The sequence below is a fragment of the Eleutherodactylus coqui genome, chromosome 11 (genome assembly GCF_035609145.1).
Source record: "Eleutherodactylus coqui strain aEleCoq1 chromosome 11, aEleCoq1.hap1, whole genome shotgun sequence".
Lineage (NCBI taxonomy): Eukaryota > Metazoa > Chordata > Amphibia > Anura > Eleutherodactylidae > Eleutherodactylus > Eleutherodactylus coqui.
In genome coordinates this window covers 36,043,494-36,059,431 of record NC_089847.1, presented here as the reverse complement: position 1 = coordinate 36,059,431, position 15,938 = coordinate 36,043,494, and the positions used below count along the sequence as shown (strand labels likewise).

The window sequence follows — 15,938 nt, the reverse complement described above, 5'->3', positions numbered from 1 at the left end:
TCATTCTCAAAATCACAATAAATGTGATCAAAAAAGCCATATGCACCCCAATATGGTAGCAATAAAAACTACAGCTTGTCACACAAAAACAAGCCCTCACAGAGTTCCGATGATAGAAAAATTAAAAAGTTATGGGACTTTGAATACTGCAATTCCAAAAATCCCCCCTCCCAATCACAAAAAACATATATTTTAGGGCTTGTTGAGACGGACATATATCAGTTGGGTTTTCACACCCGGCCTATATACGCTGCCCCTCTGTACAAGGGGAGGAAGTGGGACGGGAGCTAGTGCACTGAGCTCCCGCGCTCTCCCCAATGTTTGCAATAGGAGGGGGCGGGACGGTGGCAGAACTTATCTCCACCCACACTACTATTAAACCGTTACAGCCTTTGGATCCACGAAACACTATATTTTCATCTGTTTTTTAGACAAAAATGTGTGGCTTAGCTTTTTCAGCCCGTCGCAGCCTATAGCAAAAGGCAGCAGTTATCCATGGTCCAAGAGTATGTCAGCTCTTGCATGAATGTGATCAGACATGGCGTTGGCCCCTTTGAATTCTGGACGAGTGGCCAGAGCTTCCACAACATGCCTTAGAGGTGTTTGCCTGCCCTGCTGCCAACGTCCTATCAAAAAGGGTGTTCAGCTCAGCTGGAGTGACAGATAACTGACACCTGCATCCGCCTGTCCATAGACAATGTGGATCATCTGTCATTTGTAAAAATGAACCATGGATTTCACCTGACTTCTGCATGCCCTGGCAGATTCCACTGATTAGTTAGCATGTTGGAATTTTTATTCCTATATGACTGAGCATAGGTTTATATCCAAAACCACACTCTGCCCTCAAGGTGCAGTTGCTGCTGGTGGTGGAGCTGCTGCTGTTCTCCTTCTCCTGCTTCCACCATGTTTCCTCCTCTTCTCAAAACGAAAATTCTCTAAGGCACAAGAAGCAGCTGTAGCTCCACAACTTTTCATGGTAATTTATGTCTCAAAATAATGCGTCAAAATCCGTGGCTTCTTAAGGGTGCGTTCACATGGTGCAGATCTACAGCAGAAGCAGCCTTTAATTAAGGACAGTTGCAGGCAAATGTGTATTTCTCCCTTTATGTGGCTGTGATAATCAAAACGAAACCACTGATTCCAATGTATTTCAGTGGTTTTCGTTGCACTAGCAAAGGGTGACCAGAAGTCCTGATTTAGGCGGGACAGTCGCGCTTTGGGACCCAGTGTCCCGCCTTCCGCCAGGACCCCGGCGGGACAGCCAATTTTGTCCTGCGTTTGGGACTTTTGTCCCGCTTTCAAGACATCTGGTTACCATAGTGATTACAAGCTGGGGTGCAACAGCTCTTCAGCTCGAAATCACTTTGCAGCACTGCGGCGGATACACACTCTGATGTCATATGTTCAGTGTGTGCATCCAGGATCTTCCTCCCCCTCCCCTTATCTCTCCTCTTTAGTTCCACGAGAGGAGAAGGGAGGAGGCGCTGCAGGTGCACACACACTTCCTCTCGCAGCAGCGCCGAAAAGCGGCGCTCTGAAGACCAGGAATAGGGTAAGTTTTATTGGTTTCATCTGTGTGTGTGTGTGTGCGGGGGCGGGGAGGGTCATTATTACTACTGAGGGCCACTGTAGGGGGTCACTATAGCTTCTGTGAGCCACTGTGGGGGTCACTATTGCTACTGAGGGTCACTATGGGGGTCTCTATTACTACTGAGGGTCACTGTGGGGGGTCACTATTACTACTGAGAGCCACTGTGGGGGTCACTATTACTACTGAGAGCCACTGTGGGGGTCACTATTGCTACTGAGGGTCACTGTTGGGGTCACTATTACTACTGAGGGTCACTCTGGGGGTCACTATTACTACTGAGGGTCACTGTAGGGGTCACTATTTCTACTGAGGGTCACTGTTGGGGTCACTATTACTACTGAGGGTCACTGTTGGGGTCACTATTACTACTGAGGGTCACTGTGGGGGTCACTATTACTACTGAGAGCCACTGTGGGGGTCACTATTATTACTGAGGGTCACTGTGGGGGACACTATTATTACTGAGGGTCACTGTGGGGGACACTATTACTACTGGGCATCACTATTACTACTGAGAGCCACTGTGGGGGTCACTATTACTACTGAGGGTCACTGTGGGGGTCACTATTACTACTGAGGGTCACTGTTGGTGTCACTATTATTACTGAGGGTCACTGTGGTGGACACTATTACTACTGAGGCCGCTCTGTATGTGGCAGCATAAATCAAGCTGACTTAGGGTATGTTTACACGTGGCGGAAATGCTGCGGAAAATCTGTAGCGGAAATTTCCGCAGCATTTCTGCATCCAAAAAGAAAGCAGTCAAATTCTGTATCATTGGTGCGGATTTTGAATGAAAATCAGCCGTGCATCTGCAGCTGATTTCATGCTATGTGGCGCTCCCCTCACCTACACTAGGCCACTAGGAACGGAAGCCGAGGAGCACTGACAGTGAGAAGCCTACAGAGGAGGTTAGTGGGAGCGCCACATAGTATGAAATCAGTTTCTGTCAGAATTCGCACCAATAGCACATATTTTGACAGTTTTTTGGATGCAGAAATGCTGCGGAATTGGCTGCCTGTCTTTTTTGAACTGGCCCTGTACTTTTTAGAACGACAGAGGTAAAAGCATATGTCGTGATAAGCCCCGCCCCCTGACCACACCCCTCTGTCCCGCTTTGACTGAGGGGAAAATCTGGTCACCTTAACAAGCAGGATTCTCTCCTGTTAATAGTACACGTAAAAAAAGATAGGACCTGCCCTATCTTACCCGCACGTAGTAGGAAAGTTAGAGCAAGACCTATCTTCCCACATTTTTGTTCAAGCTCCTATGCTCTGGCGCAAAGTTTGTAAGGCCGACAAGGGGAAAAATTTTCCCTCATTCAGGTGCAACTAAGCTCTGTACCGGTGAGCGTAGCTGTGCCTATGGTCGTCTAATACTGCTCTGAGACAGGGAAAATAAAAAAGGGAGAAAAGTGTCACACTGCGCATGACGGCGTGCCTGTGACACATGGGCATGTAAAGTAGACTGGCAGCCATACGTGGTCTCTGCTGGCACATCCGGTATTTACAATACACAGGTAAAACGGCGTGGAAACAACATTTTACTGGTACGGGTGTGGACAGGAGGCCCAATGCTGGGTTCACATGGGGCAAATTTGCTGTGGAATTTCCGTGAAGATTTTCCACACGGAAATTCCGCATGCGGCTCCTAATCCCGGGATTAAAAATCTTGTCCACACGCTGCAGCCAAACCATGGAATTAAAGACGCAGCATGTCAATCCTTTTTTTTTCTCGCAGCAGCCTCTCTTTTCTCTATAGGGATAGATGGCCGCAGTGGAAATGCAGTTAGGCAAAGCCGCTCCAAAACCTGCAGCTGCGGTTTTCCAGCGGAATTCTCGTGAATTCTCGGTGCGGCCAATCTGCGAGAATTCCGCTGGAAATCCGTCCCATGTGAACTCATCCTAAAGGTGAGCTGCAGAAAATCTGCTGAGGGATTTATGCCAATGCCTGTGTGAATAAGCCCTAAGGCTGGGTTCACAGGCGAATACTCGTGGAATGACCGCACTGAAATTTGGCTGGAGAAGTGCAGCTTCAAAACCCGCAGGTTTTGGAGTGGTTTTGACGTCGGAATTCCGCTGCAGCTTTCTTTCCCCATAGAGAGGAGAGAGCCCGCTGTGGAAACGAGGAAAGAATTGACATGCTGCATCTTTGTTTTCTGTGCGACTTGTGTTCATCGTGTGGACAAGATTTTTGCAATATCTCATCCACTTTCCTGACTAATCCTGGGATTAGGAGCCACAGGCGGAATTGCCGTGCGGACATTCTGCACAGAAATTCTGCGGCAATTTCGTCCCGTGTGAACCCAGCCTAATTGCGTTTTCCGCTGCAGAATGTGTTGCATTTTGTGATGTGGTAGCTCCTGCTTCTGAGGTCTCACGGGCTAGCCTTATTAACGAATAGAGATGAGCGAACCTACTCGTTTTGAGTAATTACTCGATCGAGCACCGCGATTTTCGAGTACTTCAGTACTCGGGTGAAAAGATTTGGGGGGCGCCAGGGGACGGGGGGAGGTGTGGCGGCACGGGGGTAGCAGCGGGGAACAGGGGGGAGCCCTCTCTCTCTCCCTCTCCCCCCCACTCCCTGCTGCAACCCCCCACTCACTCTCGGCGCCCCCCGAATCTTTTCGCCCGAGTACGGAAGTACTCGAAAATCGCGGTACTCGGGCGAAAAAGGGGCGTGGCCGAGTAGGTTCGCTCATCTCTATTAACGAACATTCACAAATATGGGTTTTCAAACACATTCAGGGCGCTTCATAATGGAAAAGCTGCATAAACGCAACAGTATTCTGTTCGCGGATTATTGTGTGGTTTTTAGAGATGAGCGAGCATACTCGCTAAGGCACATTACTCAAGCGAGTAGTGCCTTAGCCGAGTATCTCCCCGCTCATCTCTAAAGATTCGGGGGCCAGCGCGGGTGACAGGTGAGTTGCGACGGGGAGCGGGCGGGAGAGAGGGAGATCTCCCCTCCGTTCCTCCCCGAGCATTTGGGTGCTCGCCTCCCCATCGCGACGCAGCGCACGTCATTGGCAAATTTTTTGGCTGGCTGGCTGGCGAGAGAGAGAGAGTCTTCCATTGTAGTCAATGGGGTTCATTACTCGAGTAGAGCTCTCGAATATTACGAAAAGCTCGACTCGAATAACGCAAGCTCGAGCATTTGGGTTCTCGCTCATCTCTATTCACAATCCATTTAACTACCTATCTCAGCAGGATACATATTACACTCTTCTTATCTGACTTGTTACTCCACTTTATAGTAAATTAAAGTGTGCCTTCTTATAAAGTATCACTGGCTCGGGTTGTTTGACCTGGCTTCTAGCCCGTGTGATTTTCTGCTCTCATCCGGGTTCATGTATTTCAAGTGCCAATAATGATCTCAATAGGCTTTTATTAATGTGAGAACTCTTTCCCACGAGCGTAGGCGTTTTTGCGCGCACCTGCTAACGCCGTAAAACGCGTGAACAGGCGCACAAATCTAATGTTACTTCCCCTTTCCAGCCCCTCACCGGTTTACCTCTTCTCCCCTTCCCTCCAGCTGTTTGCAATTGGAGTGGGCGCGATGGAGCAGAACTAAGCACCCCACCCGCCCTTGCCTGCAGTCAACAATGGGAAGGGCGTATCTTAACTCCGCCCCTGCCCCACCCCCTTATATTGCAAACAGCATAGGAGTCTAGGCAGCGACCGACGTATTCTGGGCACAAAGATAGTTCCAGGCCTAGCGCTTTTACGCCGTGGGAATACGCCCTGAGGCTTAGATTTGTGCACCCGTTCACACGTTTTTACGGTGCCGGCTGGCGCATGTAGAAACGCCTATGCTCGAGGGAAAAAGCCCAAGGAGTAGTTACCTGTCAAATGTGATTATTAAGACATTTTCACTGTGTATTCCATAATGTAATTTGCACCTCCTATATGACTTCGTATAGATGGAGTCAAGTTTCACGGCCCGATATCGCTTCCTCCTGTGTGTAGGTAGACTAACAGTCGTCAGTTTTTGGGCTTATTCACACAAGCGTATATCAGCCGGCCGTGAAAACAGAGGAGATGGGACAGGGTGGGAGCTAGTGTGCTGAGCTCCCGCCCCTCTCCGCCCCTTGCTGCTGTTTGCAATGAGAGGAGCAGGATGGGGCGGAGCCAAGCTCCGCCACTGCCCCACCCACACCCATTGCAAACAGCGACAAGGGCGGAGAGGAGAAGAGGGAAGAAGTTTAGCAGTTACACTGCTAAACTCCTTCTTACCTCCGGCAGCTGTCATTGGCTCCCATAGGAGTCTATGCAGCCGTCGGCATGAACGCGCCCGACTGGGCGCTTTTACATCGCAGAAGTACGCCCCTCTACACTGATGCATTGTAAACCAATGCAGCAGAGGGGCAGCGTATATCGGCCGGGCGTGAAAACCCAATATACGCCCGTGTGAATAAGCCCTTTGACTGAGTGAAAAACCGAGCAACAATGACAAGTAAGAGATTCTCGCACACTTTCCCTGCCGGGTCCCATGTTTACACAACAGTCGCCCATAAGCATTCATGTGAGCAATTATTTGGGTGGTTATCGGTCTGTGTAAAAGTACTCTAAGAGCTTGTTCACATGGGCGTGTTTGTGCGCACAATACACAGAGGATAGAACCCATTCTTTTCAATGGGTTCCTTGTCAGTGTTCTTTTTTGTGCGCACATTTAGCTTGTATGGAAAAAAAAGTGACATGCCTGACCCCCCCCCCCCCCCCCCCACACACACCCAACAGTAATTCAGGGACCATAAAACTTTCACTCCGCTATCAGTGCCTAGGCAAAAAAAGTTTGTTTGCTGTTGCAAAATTCCTTTTAAGTGAAAACCAATCATATCCATATCTGTGTCTTGTCATAAGTATGTATGTTATAAGTGTGTATAAATATCCATGCCTCTTCAGATCTATTCCATTTTTAGCCCGAGGAAGAACCCGAGAGCTTCGCAAGCTCGCTGTAACATCATGTATTTTTTTTAGCCATTAAAAGGTATCATATCTACAAGATTACGTGGTTTCTGGTTTCTCTTGCTGGGAACAATCGCATTATGCTCTATTTCTGCACGCATTTACGCACCAAAGGTCCCCTTAGGAGACTATGGGGATGCACAAATGCACACATATGTACGCACGGGTACCTAATTTGGCTTAATAGCAATTTAAACCAGGGCGGAGGTGATATCACCGCCCAAGTCAACTAGCAGTGCCTGCGTAAATGCGCACAATATTAGCGCAGGCTCGCAGGAGCGAGCGTCTTAGTGCGTGCAGGAGCCCTTAGGCCAGGCTCACACGAACATTTGGTAAAATAGTACGTTTATAACGCAGGGCTTTACCGCTGTGCGAACTGGCGGTGAGCAGGCATATTGCTCCGTATGGCAGCAATTTTTGACCTGCGCATGACAGCTTATCTCACGCAGGTTGTCATGCGCAGTCTTCCTGGTTTCATTTTATTTTCATTTCCCGTTCTGTTGTTTAGCGACATTGTGTATAAATGCTGCATATACGCAATCTATTTGCGTATATACAATGTTTATTTTACACCTATAGAGAACAATACAGCTCTATCACGCGTAATACGTGGTAAAATAGAACATGGTGCGTTATATGTGCAATGTATATACGCTAGTGTGAATGGATCAGTGAAAATCAAGGTACTTTTGTTGACTCCATTCACCACATATTACGCGTGTGTACATCGCATGTGTGATACACAATGAAATTACACTTGTGAGCCCTGCCTTTGATTTAGTGCTCCTTTTAAGTGAGCTACAATTTAAAATGCAAGTTATTCATGTATACTTTTTTGTATATATTTATGCATATTGAAATAGAAATTTTTCCTGATTACATATATGGCCATTTATTTAACCCTTTGCAATCCAATTTTGGATTCAGGGTTTCCTAGCAGGCTTTCTTTTTCTGCCATTATACAATGGCGCCATCTGCTGGCTAGAGCCAGTACTGTGATATGGGACATGCTGGAGAGACCCCCGACAACAGAGCGGCCAGTAATATACAGTAAGAATATCCTGCCGGATGTCTTCCGACATCGGAGCTGTACAGCCTTCAATAAGAATGTCTTCAGACGTCAGATAGTGGATTGGAAAGGGTTAATCTTAGACTATTAGGCATCCTTGGATCTTGGTATCACCATGTTCCGGCTGATGAGCCCCTAGTAGAAAGAAAGATAAAAAGTCCTATGTTTATTGAATATAAGCATTGCAAAAGTGTCACGCCAGCACCCATTACTGTGATGTATACAGTAGACGACAGCCATAATATTAACCACTTAAGGGCTTATTCAGACAGGCGTATATCGGACAGATTTTCACGCCTGGCCGATATATGCTGTCCCTCTCTGCAAGGGGAGGAGGTGGGCCTGGCTGGGAGCTAGTGCACTGAGCTCCCACCCCCTACTTCGCCCTCTCCCCTGCTTGCAATGGGAGGGCTGGTTGGGGCGAAGCTACGTTCCGCCCGTCCATTAAAAACATTGGTCAGGAGTGGAGAGGGGGCGGGAGCTCAGTGCACTAGCTCTCAGCCAGGCCCGCCTCCTTCTCTTTCAGAGAGGGACAGCTGATATACGCCTGTCTGAATAGCCCTAAGGACCAGGCTGTTTTGTACTTAAAACAGACACTTTTTAGGGATTTTACCCCTGTGGTGGTTTTACTGCCCTATTTGTTTTCCTTCAGCTACCAAAAATTTTTTTGCTGTCTTTTTTTCTGTTACATATAGGGCTATTTTTAAAATCTTTTTCACTGACTTTTCACTTCATTTTTTTTTGGCGGGGGGGGGGGGGGAGGGTAAAATGCTACAAAAATGAATTTTTTTACATTTATAGTTATTTTGCAAAATGGTAAATTTATGCTCAAATAAAGTACGAGAATGGATCCCTCATTTTATTTTGGATGTTTTGATACGTAATATGTATGGTTTTGGATTACGGGGTGCAAACAGCGACGGTTTTGGATGGCATCGGCTTTGGGTCATTTTCTTTTTTATGCATATATTTTTATTTTATTATGTAATTTTCTTCACCTATTTATGTAACTATTTTTTATCATTCATGTCCCCCATGATGTCATATAAGACCTCCTGGGGGACAGTCACATGGTCTTTTTTTTTACACACATTTTCCACTGTAGGTGGCACATCTATAGGAGCCGCATCCATAGGAGCCCCAGTTACAGGGGAAAATATCCCCCTGTAGTGATAATAGTGAATAATCAGAGCTAATCAGGGTCTACTAGGACTATTGGCTGCAGCAATCTCATGTCCAGGAACCAGGAAGGGCAAAGTGGTTGTGAATCAATTTTAAGTAATGGGAAACCCCCTTTAAAGGATCTGCTGCCAGAATACCGCAAGATGCCTTCAGAGGTCTTATGGAGCCCATATCTTGATGGGTCATGGCTTTTTGATGGCATATCTGGCATCTGAACAGTATTAGGCAGGTGGTTTTCATGTTATGTCTGATTAACATATAGTCTCTTGGTCTAGAGCAGTCAGTTGTAACTCCCCCCATCACGATTGATGTGGCTGGAAGCGATGGATAATTTAAAACAGCTGGAGGAACTCTGTGCCAAAGATGAAATGAGATACGCTAAATTCTACAACACATGGGCAGTTTGGCTACAGTTCCGGAGCTCATCTAGGCTAGACGCATGGCTCAGCGGCGGTTCCGCTGCTCTTTAAAAAACCCACAGAACACTCACTAATGTAGACGACGAATCCTAGTGCACAGACGAGCCCAACCACACGCGTTCTTAGACTGGACAGACTCCTCCCCCTCTCCTCCACCTCCCTCCCTCTTTCCTTTCCCACTCCTCTACTATCCTTGCCCCTCTCCTTAACTCTATAACTCCCATAATGCTTTTCCCTCTCTTTCTCTACCAGGGTTCTCTTTACTCTGGTCCATAACAATGGTATTCTTATAGCCCCCTCCCTTCTTTAACTCCCCTGGAAAAGGGATTTGTAGCAATTTAAAACAGGGGATTATGGGCTATTCTGTTTCTTATGTTTCATTCGTTACAGATAAAAACAGCTGAGGACTCTGGGTGGCGGGGGACCTAGCGAGGAAAACGAAGGGTGGCTAGGTTCTAACTGCTGCATAACTAATTTTGCAATGATATTATATTGTATTGTCCGAACAGCAAATAAAATACTTTTGAACCATAGAGCAGTCAGTAGCTTCTTAAAAATGTTGATATTTCTCCATTCTAACTCCTCTTTGATTTATTCTTTTTCAGAGTGGAACCAGTTTCCATGTCTTCGACCAAGGCAGGTTTGCCAAGGAAGTCCTGCCCAAGTACTTCAAGCACAATAACATGGCCAGTTTTGTGAGGCAGCTAAATATGTGTAAGTGTACAATGAGCTGTAGATAATTATACAGTAGTTTCTTGCATTGTCTCTACAGTACTTACCTCATTGCAGAATACATGGGTGATTATCACTACTGTAACATGAGAAGATAGGAATTACTAGTCAAACACTGGGAGGCTGGGCAAGAAGACAGTGGATGTTAAAGCGGTTGTCTCGCGAAAGCAAGTGGGGTTAAGCACTTCTGTATGGCCATATTAATGCACTTTGTAATATACATCGTGCATTAAATATGAGCCATACAGAAGTTATTCACTTACCTGCTCCGTTGCTGGCGTCCCCGTTGCCATGGCTCCGTCTAACTTCGGTGTCTTCTTGCTTTTTTAGACGCGCTTGCGCAGATCTATCTTCTCCATTCGGCTCGGCTCAGCATCACCGGCATTTTGGCTCCGCCCCTTGTACGCATCATCGCGAAGCTCCGCCCCCGTCACACGTGCCGATTCCAGCCTCTGATTGGCTGGAATCGGCACATGTGACGGGGCGGAGCTTCGCGATGACGCGTACAAGGGGGCGGAGCCAAAATGCCGGTGATGCCGAGCCGAATGGAGAAGATAGATCTGCGCAAGCGCGTCTAAAAAAGCAAGAAGACACCGATGTTAGACGGAGCCATGGCAACGGGGACGTCAGCAACGGAGCAGGTAAGTGAATAACTTCTGTATGGCTCATATTTAATGCACGATGTATATTACAAAGTGCATTAATATGGCCATACAGAAGTGCTTAACCCCACTTGCTTTCGCGAGACAACCCCTTTAAGTCTTTCACACTCACGAACTGGCGAAACTCCAGCGGAACTCGGAAACAGCTGACATAACTAGGAAATAGACATAAACCATGACTAACAGATGTTCAAAACACTCACCTGCATACTGCACACATAGCCAGATGTAATAACTATAGAATGTACTAGGTATTAGTTCGTATTTTGACCAATATATTTAAGCCCGTAAGCCCACTTCAAGAGTCCTCATTGTCTCATGGGTTACTACTCTAATGAGACAACTTCCACATGAAACTTGCCTGCACGCGTGGTGATAGTCAAGATAGGGACGGCCACACGCTGGAACCTGGGGACCTATCTATATGTAGATGACAAATGAAACACAGTAGGACTGAATGCAGCTCACACCAACATGTCAGGGATTTGCATACAACACAGAACACCATTCACCCTGAACAGGACAGTTCACACCACACATCTGGCACATGCACCAACATGTCGGAACATGACACTGTTCACACTGAACAAACAGAGGAAAGCCCAGCAGCCTCTACCAGAGGAGCTGGTATATGAGCAGCAGACCTGAGGGATTGGCTAGCTGGAGAAATCCACACCCAGCCAGCTCAATCAACCCCCACCTGTGAGGCTGCACTGCTGGAAACCCATGTAAAAAAACGGATCCCAGCAGCACACCCTAACAGTACCTCTCCCTTAAAGTGAGGCCTCCGGGGACACAGGAACCTAACACATAGGGGTCTGAGACTTGGAGGATTGGCTGGCTCGCGAAAGCCACACCCAGCCAGCTCAATCAACCCTCTCCTGTGGGGCTGCACTGCTGGAAACCCATTTAGAACAGATCCCAGCAGCACACCCTAACACTGGAGTATATTCATAAAAAGTAACACTTTGGGGGATTTTAAATAGTGTAGAACATTTTTTTCATAGGATGATATCACTACTTTTTGCATGTCTTTTTATGGGCAATTTTCATTTGGTGTCTAGCTTGATTTCTAGCAATCAGTTGCATAATTGGTAAAACATATGCAATACTTTATATTCCAAACAACTATCAGGCTGCCAGGTCAGGTATGGGTTTTTTTGTGATTCCCCTGTATTGTAAAATTATGATTGACAATGCCTTTCAATGCAGCAAATAAAAGTACACTTTTTGGCATACATCGGGCACATTATTCCCTATGGATATATTCGGGGTTTACATTTGAAGCATTACCTGTCATACTCTACAAATATGTTCAAAATGAAGTGTGAATATTTGTACAATGAAATGTTTATTTTTAGACGGATTTAGAAAAGTGGTGAATATTGAACAGGGAGGATTAGTTAAGCCAGAGAGGGACGACACAGAGTTTCAACATCTGTACTTCCTGCAAGGACATGAACATCTACTGGAGCATATCAAGAGGAAGGTAAGACTGAATCTACTAGGGGCTGGTTTGAGACAAAGTGTGACCCTAGACTGAATTAAAAGTGGGTCCCCAAATACTAAACTATGGTGCCAACAGTCACATTCAATCCATTCAGAAGCACCGTAAAGAGAGTTGCATTGCTGATCTCTAGCAATGCCGGGAGCAGGGGTGTAACTATAGGGGGTGCAGGGGATGCGGTTGCACTCGGGCCCAGGAGCCTTAGGGGGCCCATAAGGCCTCTCCTCTCCATATTGGGAGCCCAGTACTATGAAAAAAGCATTATAGTTTGGGGCCCTGTTACAGATTTTGCATCAGGGCCCAAAAGCTTCAAGTTACGCCTCTAGCCGGGAGTATTACTAGGATCTTAAAAGATGAGAGGCTTGAATGTCAAAGGTGTATGTTACAACTCAAAATGATGTAATATATGTATATTTATCAAAAATTACTACCATACACTGATTAAATATCAGCACTATACCACTGAAGAAACATACTATACAAAGACCAATGTTACCAATATTACCACTATACAAGAACCAAATAATACCGCCACACCATGCACACTATCATTACCATCAAATAGTGACCCATTAATATTACCATTCTGTTATGGTGAGTTCAGATGTGGGGCTTGTTGTGGATTTGCATTGCGGATTCTGCGATGCAAATCCAAGGTAAATTACATTACAATTAGAGATGAGCGAACGTACTCGGTAAGGGCGATTTCGCAATCGAGCACCGCGATTTTCGAGTACTTCACTACTCGGGTGAAAAGTACTCGGATGCGCTGTGGGGCGGGGGGTTGCAGAGGGGAGTGGGGGGTAGCAGCGCGGGAGCTCTCTCTCTCCCTCTCCCCCCCACTCCCCTCTGCAACCCCCCGCTCACCCACAGCGCCCCCGCGTACTTTTCACCCGAGTAGTGAAGTACTCGAAAATCGTGGTGCTCGATTGCGAAATCGCCCTTACCGAGTACGTGCGCTCATCTCTAATTACAATACATGTGGTATGGGTTTTAGAAAATGCAATCCACATGTAGCCAATACTTTCCAAATAGAAAAACAATAGCATGCTGTGGATTTTCAAATCTGTAGCACGCTCATTCGTTTGTGGAAATGCAGCAAATTTTCATTGTGACTGTCACAAGTGAAGAATGAAATCCATAGCTGGCTTTCTCATGTCTGGATATCTTGGCACTGCAATAGGAGAGCTGAGGTGACAGCCTTTAACAGGTTGAAGAAGGATTGCATCTAAACTCCTATAAGCCCAGAAAGGATAGGTCTGGTGGTCATGTGCGTCCTCTCACAAAACCTCATTGAAAAGATGTGCAGGGAACTGTACTGTGTGAACAGCAGAGGGTGCCAAGTGGAGCTTATAAGTGCAGTAAATGAGGATATGTTAAGTTTTTTAAATGCTTCTATTTCCGAATATTGTTAGCTTCATGTAATACCCCATTTACACTGACAGATGATCGCTTAAACAACAGTTTTGAGCAATCATCTTTGCATACTTTATAATAGCTAATTAGCTACTGTATAGCTATACAGGTGCAGCGGGACACCGCCGCTATCTCTCGCCGAACACTACAGCTCTTCTGCATACGCAAACAGCTGTAGTGTTCTCTGTGCTAACAGCTTGTGCCCCGCTATGAATTCACAGCAGGACACAGGCACAGAGAATCTTATCAGCGCAGCCAGCTGATAACAGCCTGCTCCGCTGATAACAGCTGAATCTTTTGAGCGATTCTCGTTATGTCTAAATGCAGGGACATCGTGCAGTTTTCGTGCACGAGTCATTGATCGCTGAATTCTAGCTTGCTGAATTCAGCGATCAACGACTGCTGAATTCTTTTGAGCGAATTTTGAGCGATTCTCGTTGTGTCTAAATCAGCCTTAAGGAGCTGTATTTAGCGACACTTTCATTTGTAGGAAAACCCCTCGGCAAAACCTGTCTCTGGAGAGTGGAATAGCTGATAAGACGGCTCCCTCATAGAGATTCTGCCATCTTTACACCACTTGCTAAAAAGTGGATTAATCATAGAAACAGCAATCTTCATCAACTGTCAGAAGCTGTTTTTAGGGAAGTTCAAAAAGCAGGTTAAACAAAAAAGAAGCACAATCTTCTTATTAAATATATTACAGAGTTTATTATAATCCTATATTCAAGTCAAATTGATTATAAAGTATTCTTCAACAAATCCTACCGCACATCTGCAAATAGTAATTGGATTTACCCTCCACTTTGTCTGGCGAATGGTGGACAGAAGATCTGAAGTCTGGACTCTATGGATTGACTGTATCTTTCCTTCCAGTGCAGTATGAATGTACTTTCTCTTTGAGGGGAGTTGTTCACCACCCTCAACTGACCTTAGGTACATACCTTTCCTCCTCCCTTTTTTTCTCTTTTATTCCTTACTTCTCCTTGCTGTGAACCAGGCCACCAGTTTGTTAGACCATCTTAAGACCAATTGAACTTTGATTCATTGTACTAATTTTGATGTTTTGTATGTATTTGCAGGCTTTTTTCAACAATACATGATAGTTACTATGCGTTGCTTTTTAGTTTCCCTGACTGATTTACAAATCAACCCCTGAAGTGATTGAAGCAAATTAGAACTTCTAACTTGTCCATTAACATATGTGACAACGCTCCACCCCTGAGGAGCCTTCTTACTGTTCACCAGCAATGAGGAAGGAAACGTCAGTTATTTTTCCTGTTTCTAAGGAGTCAGGGAATTGAAAATAGTTATCATGCACTATTTTTCATACTATAGTAAAAAAAATACTCTATTAATTTTCTAATTGAAACCAGTCACCACAAAAGGCTACGGTACCTTTTATTATATGTGTGCTAGTCATAGTTCTGCAAGAAATGAGCTCTATCCCTGACTACATGCAAGAAGGTTCTGCAGATATGTATATCAAGTGCATCTGTGCCTTCATTCCAGTGAGCAATGCCATAGCCATCTCAGCACCCTGACCCTCCATTGATCATCCAAATTAGAATACTATCTAATCTTTTTAGGGCTCTTGCTCCTGAATGGAGTGCTATCACGTCTTCTCACGAGCGGATCCACACTCCATACTGAACTTTTTTCTTCTCATGGGCCCGTTCACATAGTGCGAGACACACACACGCCATGTCTGAGCAGTCGGGGCAGAATACTTATTTCCAGATGTAATTGATCTTCCCTGCAAAATTGCTCTGTTCAGTGTGCAATTTCATGCAGATTGCGTACCCCTATAAACTCCTATCGAGTTTGGGGTGCATAAATACACACAAAAATAGAGCATGTAAGGTATTTTTTTTGCCCAACGGAAATACGGGTGCAGAAATGCTCCATGTGAGGAAACCCATTGAGACTAATGGATTCTTTTGGTTGCAGTTTGTGCAAGCGATTAATCGCCTATATGAAGGAGCCCTTATAATGAAGCTTTGTGCAAGTTTTCTTATATACTTTGTGTCAGTTGTTCAGTATGGCCAGATGGAAGCCTTCTAATTGAGGTTGCAAACCCATATAGATCTAGTACTATCACACATCTATAAAAAGGCGATAAACCTGAAGGACCCTCAAAATCAAGAGTATGAGAAGTCCTAGGAAGCCATTCTTGAAAACCACTCTAACCTATTTATACATAGGGATGAGCCCTGCCAGCTCCTATGAGCCCCATAAACTAAACTAATGTGCTTATAGAAGCTGAAGCGCTGAATCTGGGGATGTGACTATTATACTTATCTCTCTGTCATTCACCTGCTGTCCGCTCTCAGCGTCTCAGCTCCTATGTGCCCATTACCTTAATTTATGGGGCTCATAGCAGCTTCACTTTA

General features: G+C 45.7%; 1 protein-coding gene across 1 annotated transcript in view; it reads left to right on the top strand.

Moving 5' to 3' along the window:
- HSF4 (heat shock transcription factor 4) overlaps nucleotides 1-15,938 on the top strand; it is a 52,339-nt gene that overhangs the window by 11,695 nt on the left and 24,706 nt on the right. Inside the window, exons 2-3 of the mRNA XM_066582753.1 lie at nucleotides 9,837-9,945; nucleotides 11,987-12,114. Of these exons, the coding sequence (XP_066438850.1) occupies nucleotides 9,837-9,945; nucleotides 11,987-12,114 (237 nt within the window). The remainder of the gene's footprint in view (nucleotides 1-9,836; nucleotides 9,946-11,986; nucleotides 12,115-15,938) is intronic.